This window comes from Echiichthys vipera (genome assembly GCF_963691815.1).
Source record: "Echiichthys vipera genome assembly, chromosome: 4".
Taxonomy (NCBI): domain Eukaryota; kingdom Metazoa; phylum Chordata; class Actinopteri; order Perciformes; family Trachinidae; genus Echiichthys; species Echiichthys vipera.
Window position 1 is genome coordinate 17,160,935 of NC_139829.1, and position 12,561 is coordinate 17,173,495.

The 12,561-nt window shown below is 38.8% G+C and overlaps 1 protein-coding gene across 1 annotated transcript in view; it reads right to left on the reverse strand.

Moving 5' to 3' along the window:
* The window catches only part of grid2 (glutamate receptor, ionotropic, delta 2), a gene marked incomplete at both ends in the record, with an annotated part of 511,086 nt that overhangs the window by 29,471 nt on the left and 469,054 nt on the right, over positions 1 to 12,561 (reverse strand). The window contains one exon of the mRNA XM_083913146.1: positions 2,462 to 2,628. Within this exon, the coding sequence (XP_083769272.1) occupies positions 2,462 to 2,628 (167 nt within the window). The remainder of the gene's footprint in view (positions 1 to 2,461; positions 2,629 to 12,561) is intronic.

The window sequence follows — 12,561 nt, forward strand, 5'->3', positions numbered from 1 at the left end:
ATACCCTGTGCTCCAGCAACAAGGTAAACAGCTGTGATCAGATGGATACATCTGTCCACTGTTGACTTATTTGTGAGGCCTGCTGTCAGACTTGCTTAACTTCAGTTTGAACCAATGGTTCATGTTGAGGTTTAGCAATCTCCACACAAGTTGTGAAAGTGCCATTTGCCTCTTTCTTCTGGAAGATAGATGTACAATTTTATCGGCTATTTACTTGGTGTCAGACCGTCAGAGCAGACTTTTCAAGCTGGAAAAGAGACAAACCTTATGGGGACGGCTACTTTTATATGGCTGAAATGAATTTAGAGCAGTAAAAACTTACAGGAACTCTCCTGAAGTAGGAGAATATATATGAATGCATGTTTTCGATAACTTTTTATAACTAAATAGTAGGTATATAAGTATATCTCTCAACTTAAAACTAAAGATAATATGGCTCAGAAACCTGTCCTCATCCCAACTCGTCACATACTGCCGTTTTGTCAGGACCCTTGTTAATGCCCTAGGTAGCCCTATGTGTCGAACAAGACATTCCAATACAGCCACTGCTTTGAACACCAGGAACACGTGTATGCCTGTGTATGCCACGATAAGCGATAAATCGATTAATCGATTAATCGATTAATCGCATGATAACTTTTAATGAGCTCTTTAACTCTGCCAGCCACAATAATTTCTATTTTTCCTTGTTTCTCTCGATCAGAGAAACTGGATGAGAAAAGGTTTCACTACAGTGCATCAGTTTCTACTAACCCCTTGTAACCCTTGTCACGTGTCGTGCCAGTCACCTGTCGGACTCCTGGCGTTACAATCAGTCAGTAATCAGAGTGTAGCATGAGAGCCCCGTGAATAGCAAACACGCTAGGTGAGATTTAGAGTTTTAAAAAGATGAAATTGGTTTCAAGGCTGAATGCGACAGCTGCCGTATGGGAACACTTCGGTTTCAAACAGAATGACTGCGGTGAACCATTTCAACTGAATGTACTGGTATGTCGCATTTGTTCGAAAAGTATAGCAACTAAATGCTACAAACCTACATCCCCACCTGAAGCATAACCATCCAATGCATTTTGTTTACATTACTTTTATTTATTGTTTCAGTTGTGTGTGTTTTTTATTTCAATTTTATTTACTTTGACACTTCTGTTTGCATGACATCTTCTAAGTTAAACAGGAACGGAGGCACAGTGTACGTAGGCAGGTTGCAGCAGGGTTTTTTACCTGCTGCACAGACGTCTGTACGTGTGGCTGCTGCAAGCTTCACTGTGTGCACATTGAGCTTTAACACAGTTGGTTCTACAGGTTTGTAAGCTGTTTACAATGGTTCTTCTAACTGGCAGTTTTGCCTGTTAAGGTATGTATCACTCTTTATGTCTAAGTCTAATGTTTTATATTTTTTTAAGTGCAAATACGTTAACATCCGTGTATTTATCGTTTTTGGTTGTTTTGTTTATTTATTTTGGATATTTAAAATGTTAACCAGTTCTCATGTTAAATGTTCTTTAGAAATAAACGTTAATCAAACTCTAGCAACAACATTTGTTATCGTGACAGGTCTAAACACGTGGTTAACATTGTGGTTATGTTTAAGCAACAAAACCACTTGGTTAGGGTTAGGAAAAGAGCATAGTTGGGTTTAAAATAAGTGTCTTTGTAACATAAACAGTGACACATGGGACATGAACGGGACACAAACCCTCGTCTCCTGGGTGAACATCCAGTATTTGCGTAAAATATAAAGCAGGGGAGAGGAACGGAACACAAACTGTGGCCTCCTGATGAAAGTTGGGTTGGCTAAGTTGGTAACTTTCTGTAAAAATTTTTTTTTTTTTTCTCACATTTGCTGAAACTGTCTCTATATCTCAAAATGAATTGAAAGTCTTTCTAACTGTCTGTCTGCGCCTAATGTAATCTACTAGATCCATTGTGCCTGATCATCAACCAATCAGTGCTAAGAACTTTCTCATTTTAGAGCTAAATGGTACACTGAAACATGTTTCTGAAACACTTTATGCAAGAATTAGTCAATACATTAAGATAATATTGTATCATATTTGATCTGCACTGCCTAGCTTCACAGTTTGATTAGAGTTCAGAGCAGTCATTGACATTGCGTCAGAGACTCCAGTGCTCTGAGTGGCTGTTTTTCGCCGGGTAGGGTGGAAACAAGCAGAAGAAGCACTCAGAGAGGGCTCTGGGAGCAGATACATTACTTTTTCAGGGATCATCTGTCTCATTGTGCTGTCAGAATATAGTGACAGTTTCAGCAAACAGCTTTAATTCTGGAGCACTTGGATGCCCTGTGACAAAACAGCTGTATTTGACACCCTGGGAAAGAGAACGTGTTGGACTTAGATGAGCTGTATGGGAAAAAAATGGCAGCTCCATCAATGTGCATGTGAAACATGTCCTTTAAATAACAAATAAAATGCTGTTGACTGTTTACTGTTATGACTCTTACCTCTGGGAGAAAATGTCCCTGTAGGGGCTGCCATGCTGCATGGCAATACCATATCCACGGTCTGGTGCAATGCTGCTAACAGTGTAGAATGAGCAGTCCTCGTCATTATTAGCAACATACTCCAGCACTGCTGCATCCCACACAAAGCCAAATCGACTGTACTTCACCTGAAAGAAAAAGAAAAAACTGAAGTTAACACACAGTTGACAATATTCAGAAAGATGCATCTTTGCCTCGGTTTATAGAGGTGATATCCTACAACACTTTGTAGAGTTATTGAGATGATTCTTTAAGAAGGCTTCTAGCTTGGTCTCCAGAAAAATCACTTTTACTTTTGCAAAGACACTTTAATTCAACTAAGGTGGAAGCATATCTTACCACTTATTGACCTATTTATTTATTGAAACAGTGTTCCACATACTTTTACTTGAAGCAGCATTTTCTATGCATCTATTCCTTGTGCATTTCATTCCTTTTTTTTGATAAATGTCTACTAACAGAGTGTGTTTCTGTATTTTCTGCTGTCTTTATGTGGTACTTTAACACTATATTAAGGTCTCTGACTCAGTGTCTATGTGAAGCGTCATCCCAAATGCCCGTAAGAAGTCGTTGGCAGGTATGGTTGACTCATCGTCTACTGTAGGATGGCCAACTCTACAGCACAGCAACTTTACTGTTAAACATTCCCTTGAGACTTTATTGCACCCTGTGTGGTTATGTGTTAAATATGTTTTACATTTTTATGTGCATGTCCTTGTTTAGTATGTGTAGCTGGGGGCAAACTGGAGGTGCGTGTAAAGTGTGTGCTTGGAACGTGTGCTTGAGGAGAAATACAGGGTCAAAGTGACTCAAGGTGAGAATCACAATTTATTTTATAGAAGTTAAGTTGCCTGCTGTTAACACAGCTTCTAGTTAACATTCAAAAAATAAAAAAAAGTAGAGAATAAACAACCTGGCTGTGATATTCACATCCTAACACCTCTTTTGACAACTGACTTAAAAACACTCACAGTCTTTTGGGGATTTTGTGTGTCATTAACTTTAATGGGGCTTTATGAAATTTTCAACCCCCTCTGTCTTCACTGTGTGTGCTTGTGTGAATGTGTGTGTATCACCTCAGGTGGCCTATGTGTGATTACTAATGTCTGAGAACCGACAAGACCCTCTGATTGAGTAATTTCACAGTCTGTAGTCCTCTGAAGTGTGTGTGTGTGTGTGTTTGTGTGTGTGTATGTGTGTGTGTTCAATAATTCATAACAGGGATTCCGAATGGCCCATCGTGCTCTTTACAACCTTAAAAAGAGTGAAAAGACCACTTTATTACTCTAAAGAATAATTGTATGGCTTTTCATTAATGCTTTTGAATTGGAAAGAGTATGGGTAAAATCGGTTTCAACAGATTGGAATTATAAATTAAGGAGTACTTGTTATTTAGGTGAAACAGGCTGAAAATAATATTATGCAAAATTAGTATGTATGCAATGACTTCTGATGCCAGCAGCACCTAAAACACAACAAAGCTGTGAAGGTCAATAGCTGTTCTATGTTCTTGTCTGGGTTATGCCCAAAAACATGATTCAACACACTGTTGTTTATACTGTATATTTTATTGATATACTGTAGTTTGTCTTGATATAAAGTCTGCATTTAGTGGTTTGTCAACTTTTAATAAATTAAAGGCCCATTTTACTGATGTGGTTACAAAAACAACTGATGTAAATAAACCCTTCAACGCCATCAGAACAAACACCAGTAAAATAAATTTAGTTGTTAGACAGTCCGGTGATAATATCTTCCAAACCTGTCCTATGAGTTTCATGTTGGAGTGACACTTTAGCTTACATTAGGATCACAGCGTGCCTTAAATTGAAATTTAATGACAAGCAAAATAAAATGCATGTATGACTTTATAAGTGCTGAAGTGTTGATGCCTTTCAGAAGCAAGGCCATAGCAGAATTAATGTGTTTGCCATGACTGAGTACTGCACATAATAAACATCACTGGCCTAAAAGACGAAGGTAAGAAAGAATATGTGGAAGAAAGGGTTGAGGGTTGAATCAGGCTACAATGTTGTTGCCTGAATTTTGTTATTCCTGAGATGACAATATCTCTTATATTGTCACGTAGTTCATTTTCATTCAATGAAGACATAAGGGAGTTATTAAGCCATGGGTTTAGGACCTCACAGGGGTCACTTGTTATGAAGATTGGTTCAAACCACCATTTTTTACATCGCGATAAGAGTTCTTCAAGCGCAGTTTTCTTAAAGCATGAATCTAATTAAACTAGACTCGATAAAAAAATAATTATAGTAATGCCAACATAGCACACAATCACATTAAAAGGAATTATTCCAACGATGAAAATGATGCTGGAGCCAGTGAAGGGAAATGCGCTTGCCTGCAACTGCAGCTGTGTTTCATAAACAGCGATCTGTGAAGAGTGCTTTATTTGATGTACCAGAACAAGTACTCTACATGCAAAGCATCAGTTTAATATTGGCTCAAGTCTGATTAATAACTGAAGACTAAATCATGATCAGGGGGTTATCATAAAAGTGATGTGTTGAAGGTCAGCTTGCCTCTATTGTCACACTACCTTTGATTGTTATTGAGATTATCTAAGCAGCTCACATAAAAAAAAATTGCAATTCTTTTTACGGCTAAGAACTTTGGAATCGTATAACGCAGTTATGGGCCACTGCAGTCTGGGAAAGCCTTTATTCTCTTTATCTGCCCACCTCTCAGGGTATGTTGTAATATGCTCATTCTTTGTTTTGCCTTTCTCCTTTTTCATGGCACTTCTTTTCCAAGTTATCAACAACACTACTGCTTTCCGAATGACACCCTAGCTGATTCATACCCTTGAGGTCCAAACAATGAAAAGGAAAAAGACCAGCATTGAAGAAAGAGGGCAGACAGTGACACTTAAACTCTATCTTCTATTTGCCACTATAGAAAATGTAAGTTCACTTGCAAAGAAGATGGACGAGGTCCCCAGTTTGGTAAAGACAGCTTTATATGCTTCACAAGCGGCATTTGCATACATAGTCTAAGTCTAGCTCCAATTAAGGTGTTATCCAGGTTAAACTGTTTGCAGGCACCTTTGACATCTTGCGATTGAGTCTCCATGTTTCCACTTAAACAAATATTCCTTCTTGAGAATAAAACACAACAGTGCAGGAAAAAACAACTATAAATATGTAAAGCTGATTTCTCCGGCTCACTACTTCTTATTTGACTAAGGCCTCCTAAATTACCAGGGAAATTTCATGAGCCCAATAGTAATAACAAATGCTTATTTTTGGCATGCTCCTGTTGATGTTGAAATATGTATTTTTCTCTTTTTCTCTTCAATCACTCAGCACAGCAATACAGTGTTTCAGTACTCACACTGCAAGTAAGCGGAGCAGGACCACTGGCTATAAGAAGCTGACAGGAAACACGCTGACGGGCCTTGCATGAAATCATCACTGATCAACCATGCTCAAACCACCCTCGACAATCTTTCCGTGTTTTAGGACAAAGAACTTGCCTCAATCAAACAGCCCACCAGTGGACTATGTTCATAAGATGTTTTAAAAAGCACATTTTAGAGTTTAGTAAAACCTCCCATCATCATACAAACTATCAATAGAATTTGTTTAGCACTTTCATTTGCAGGTGCATTTGGGAACTACTATCATCCTGCAGAGAATGACTGTAGTTGAATTTGTGAGCTGTTTCTCAACTGAACTTTTAATCAAATGTGCTCAGTCTGAGGTTTTAACCTGCTTGAAAATGTCTGTACTGACAGATTAGGTTATCACACAGATGCAGTATGTACATACTGTATATGCAAGCAACACTTAGACTACTCGCTTAAAGCTAACTTCTGCATCTCAAATGTGTCAGTCATAAACCACACACACACACACACACACACACACACACACACACACACACACACACACATTCACACACATTCACACACACACACACACACACACACACACACACACACACACACACACACACACACACACACACACACACACACACACACATGCACACGCCTTATCAAACACACACATTTGGATGCAGAGGCGTCCCAGAGGGGACAGACCCCCTACTGGTGTCCACCAGCAGGGTTGCTGATCCTGTGCTGACATTCCCATCTCAGTCGCTTCAACCTCCCTGTCAGCTAACAGAATAGAGACACCAGGACATACACACTGAAACACACACAGCCACAGTTAGTCTGCCAGCTAAAAGAAAAGCCTAACAAGTGTTTCATTCTCTTCCTGTCTAGCCCCTCTTCTTTTCTCTTCAGATATGGTAAATTAGATCAAAATGTTGCTACATCTTGTAGATGTATGTTTTTGTGCATCTGGATTATTATTAGACTGGAAGATGTTTATTTACTTTGGTTCAATTCAATGAATTCTAATCATTGCATTGGACCTTGTTTTTCCCTCGATGAATGCGACTCAGACAATCCATAATCACTCAATTAAAGCTATCTCAGCATCTAATGCAGGGAAGAACCTAATTCTGTTTCTTTCTAATTTTTTAGGTTCTTGTTTATGAGTTTTAAAGCGTTTTTGTGAGCTCATTTAATGAAGACATAAGTCCACTGAACCTGAGCTATTTTTGCTGCCGCTCTGATTTGTGTTTTTTTTTCAGGCAAAGGGGCAGGAAACAGGAAATAGTTGAAAATGATTCATCATCTTGCAATATAATTTATAACTGATAGTTCTAAATATTCTAGTAAAACACGGACTGTGTTGTGTCTAGAATTTTAACATATTGTAGATAATATGTGAACCATGCTCTGCTTCCCATGTCAACAGTGTTTTCCTAAAATTAAAGTTCGGGAGGCAGGATGCAAAGCAAACGCCAGATTTGAAGTGGAGTGACACCTCTTCTTGCAGCTCTCCCTTCATCCTCTATCCCGAGACCCTTCAACAACACAAGCACAGGCTTCAGGTGCTAAATGTTGATTGTAATAATGATAATGATAATTGAATGATAACAGCCTTCAGACATTGCTGGAATAGGAACCAGCTTCCACACAATCTTGAAGTCGCTCTTGCGGAAAAGATGCGCAGTTACATGGGATTTAAGCCTTCAGTCTACCTTGAAAACCTGCTCCTCTGCCGCGTTTACGTTTATTCTCAAGCGGCTTCTGGTGCCTCGTTCGGATGAAAGCAGTAGCCAGTGGTCTGTACAGGCAACACGGCTGCTGGTCCTTGTAGCAGGAAAATGCTGCACTCTGAACAAGGAGACACATGAGGCCAAAGAAAACACAAACACGGCAGACAAGACGGGCTGCTAGGCCAAAGGCTAAACCCAGCAGCGGACCAGCTCTCCCCACTGTTTTCACAGCAAATGTCTGCTGCCTGGAAAATAAACTGGGCTGCATTTTTACACAACTTCATCCCTCTATGTACTATACTGCACTGTGTATAGAGAGATGACAATACAGTCTCTAATCTAATAGTGTAGCATTGAATTAGCTGCAGCCATGAGCCTTTGGCCACAGTTAGCAGTTAGTTAACTTTCTTTCACCGAAGGGACATACACGAACATCTGCATTCGTAGAACAGCCAAAGTCTCTCTCTGAAATGACCTGTGATTGTCTACCGTCACAGGCTAGATTTTCTAAAACAGAGCCAAGAAGAGGTAAAGCTGAAGCTTTATCTCAGAACACTTGAATTACAATATGATAAAAGATGGCCAACAACGCTAAAAATAAATTGGGATGCCAAAAGACAATATATATAAACATGATTTCCTCTTAAACATATTGGTCAATGAATGTAACTTTTGTGAACATAAGTCATAGGAGACATGTTTCGACCAAGACAGGCTTTACAAGGGACATTTTAAAAAGTGATGTGACTACATCAAATATAAGAAATAGGCATTAAATATTACCTAATTTCAAATGTTTTCTTTAAACAAGGCTACACCAGTTTCGGGGCTCTTCACAACTATTTTATCAGTAACTTCTGGATCAACAGGGTTGTCGACAAAGTCTGGATTTACCAAGAGAAAAACATTTTCAAAATTAGGTCAGTCCACTTCGTTCTTCATCAGCCAAATAAAGCAAAATGCATGAATAAATAAAAGGCGGAGAATGAACTTTGAGGACGACTCAACTGAAAGAAAACCACCTATATGTGGTCCTCAAAGTGAGCTCACACACACTTGACTTATATATCACTCTCTCTATGTATTTTTCCAATTATATGACAGAACCGGCCCTATGGGTGTCTCGGCAGGTTTCAAGAGTTCCCTCTGTCTCCTCCTCAGTTCAAACAGTTTGGCTTCAGAGTATAGCCATGCTGAAACTTCAAAACAGCTAAACTACTCCAGGGTTCTCTCTCTCTCTCTCTCTCTCTCTCTCTCTCTCTCTCTCTCTCTCTCTCTCTCTCTCTCTCTCTCACTCTCACTTTCTCTCTCTCTCTCTCTCTCTCTCTCTCTCTCTCTCTCTCTCTCTCTCTCTCTCTCTCTCTCTCTCTCTCTATCTCTCTCTCTATCTTTCTCCTCTCCACTCTCAGAAAGATCTTTTCAAGGGCAGCCAACATGCAAAAGGAATAGTAGATTCTTCATCTTGCATCTCTACATAAAAAAGAAAATGCCTTCTCATCCATAAATTACATTTTAGATTACAAACACTTTTAAAATGGCACATAACAAATTGTCCCCTAGTGCAAAGTCTAATTCTTAAGTGTTCAGTATTTAGCCTTTAAGCAATAGATGTGAAATGTTTTACACATGGTAAGTTCTTTGCTGTGTTCTTTCCCTTGGGAATACACTACTGTAGTGGCTGCAGAAAAGTAAAAGCTTCAGATGAAGACTCATGGCCGTAATAAAGAAGGACATGCATTATTTCATTACTGGGTATCATGTAATCCACATGGAGTTGTGGTGGCAACACATCCTTATCTCCACATTAGACAACCCTGTCCAAATCCATTACTATTTTAATCTTCCGGTGAAATAATCAGCGTTAAATCTGCTTTGATCAGGTCTCGAGATTGCAATGGGCGAAGAATTTGATTTGAAAAACAGAAATGTGGCATGATAACAAATCCTTCTTCAGATTCTAATTTTGTCGGTGCCCATGGTGCTCATGGGTAGTGCCAGGCAGGCTAGTCAGTAGAGTATAATGTACCAAGCTCTTTACTGTCTCCCCACAGCCTACACTCACTGTACACTCCTGCATCATGTTTTCTTTGCTCTCCTTTGACTTTGATTTGTTCGACTTTGAGAAATGAGAGAGAGGTGTTGATGTGCAACAGCACAAAGACAAGCTTGAATCTACCTTTACATCTCAGACCACACACGCTAAAGATCTAAAGCGCTTCCTAATGGGTCATTATTAGTCAGTCTCTCTCTCTCTCTCTCTCTCTCTCTCTCTCTCTCTCTCTCTCTCTCTCTCTCTCTCTCTCTCTAACACACACCCTCACAGACCAACAAATGGTTTATCTATCCTTAAACTAGCTGGCTCTGTCTCTTGATTTGTTCCTTCTCAGTCTTTCTCACATGCATCCCACATTTTATGTGCCGCCTCATTTGACAAATCAGAGAGCATTACAATGAGGGGATGTTCCCCCCGGCCTGCACTGGCTGGCTTCCTGCAGATATGCGAATATCTGAATAAAGATAAGATTTAGGTGAAAGCAAATCAATCAAGGCACAGGAGAGGGAGATGGCACAACCCCTTCCCCTTCACACATTATACTGCATCAATATACGTGAGGAGGGTTGTTTCAGGACAGTTTCTTTCAAAATGTATGAGAAGAGTGTGCAGTGGGAGTGTGGAAATATACTGTTGATATAAATTGAAATACATGGAAATATCACATAATTTCCTTGCTAATGTATCAGGAGGATAGTGTAGTTGCCACTTTACATTTTGTTACTGTATATTTAGTTTTTTTGCATTTGCACAAAAGAGGACATGCCTTTGAAATGGGAAATAAAAGATTCAAAGCATCACAAACAACGTTAATATTGATTTTGCATCATTATATCGGAGTGTAGCATACAAGTGCAGTACTATCTTCACACACACAGAACAAAAATGCTTTACATCTCCCACGATCAATGATCAATCCTTTCCCCTGCCAAACCTCAGATGATGAAAGCCTGGCACGCAGGTCGCATCAATTCCCCATGAGGCGTTCTGTCCGACTGCTTGCTCTAGTGGCAACAGTCGTCTCCATCCCCTGAGATGCAATATGACAACTTCTTCTATTTCTCCCTTCCTCTTTGTTTTCTCTGTTGTTTAATTACCCTCAGCTGTCATTAGTCGTCTATGTTTCTTCAGGAAGAAGGAGCAAAAAAAAAGAAGAAATTAATCGCTTATTGCCACGCTGTATGCAAATCTTTGCTCAGACCCCGTTAAGCCGATGAGAGATGTGATAGTGGAAGAGAGGAGTAATTGGAGACAGATGTTGGAGAGACGGATCATCCGAAACGGATCAGTGAGCCAAAACTAAGATGCCACCCTTAATAGGATCTGGCAAAAAAACATATTATTTCTCTATTTTTCCTTTTTATATTCCCTTTGTTCAACTATATATTTCATAATGAAGTCTCATATTACATTTTTTTTTGTCTCTGAAACGTGTGAATCAATCCTTTTTTATGTGGTCTTTTGTGTACTTAATCAGTTCTCTTGCACATGCAGATTATATTTATGTGTGCGTAGCATCAAAAGGCGGTTCATCCAGTTCTTGGGTGTCTTCCCCTCTTGCCCAGCAACACAGGGACCTACACAGTCCACAATAAAGACAACATTAACAAAAATGTATTGAAATGTTTGCGTGTGTGTATATTTATATATATATATTCTTAGTCGGGGCCCTGACTGTTATTCCTGCACACTAAGGAGATCGATTAAAAGCACATGAGTTATATTCACATTTTTAGCAACAGTATTTATTAATAGACTTATATTTATACCCAAATAGGCTATTTATCATGGTTTATTGGGATAAACCAAGCATCTATATGTAAAATCCGACATTCAGCACCCCCAGAGCCAAAATGGAATACTCCATTGTTTCATAACCACATTTTGCGAAGATTCGACTATGAGATTGGCAGTCGAATCGTCGAATAGTCGACTATTCGGGGTCAGCCCTAATATATATATATATATATATATATATATATATTTATGGAATGAAAGTCTTAATATATTAAATGACAGTTGACATATATTGACATTTGAAATTTTAGGGTATTGAATGTAATCTTGAGAATCCATAGTCTAAAGTTATATCCTTGTCATCAAGGTGCTGCCTTTCTTTACCAAATGGTATATTCCAACATACAGGAACCGTCTGGTGTGAGATTTTCCCTCTATTAGTTTTTTTTTACGATGAAACAGGGAATGCTTTTTCCATCCAGCGCCTTTATGACATCAGTTTCATTCCATTTATTCAACTTTTATTCCAAATATTCAGACTTTCCTTCTACAGGCCTTTTTAATGGAATTCCTAGGGAAAAGCCTTGGTCCTTGTCAATTGATGTCATTTACATACACTGCAACAGGAAATTAATGACTGGTTATGTTTACATCTTTGGAAAGGTCTATATATTAGGACTTTCATTCAGTGTATTGAGACTTTCATTGTGTATATTACATATTAATTCCGCACATATAGAGTTAATAATAACGTCCTGAACGGCCTATATATTAAAAGTTCTAGGCAGCTGGGTATTTAATGATGTCTCAATATGCCTCAGACCAGAACCTTTATTTTAACATACTTTATGAATGCAATCCCAGAAGGGCACGAGAGGTCACGTAAATTTAATTGAGATTTGCAAGCAGGTGGAAACAGAACAGGAACTAAGAATTAAGAGAAGCAGGTTTAATTCATCTCCAATTACATTTTCTAATTTGCAAACTAAATCATGCTGAAGCCCTCCCACATGTTAAACTTTGCATTTCGCACTTGAGGGCAAATTTTAATTGAAAGATTTTGTCTTCCTGTCTGCAAAATAAAATTATCATTATTCTGGCACTTGTTATGATAAGTTCATGAACTCTTTCTTTTATGTATTTTTATTGAAAACTTTCTCAGTGAACTCACTAC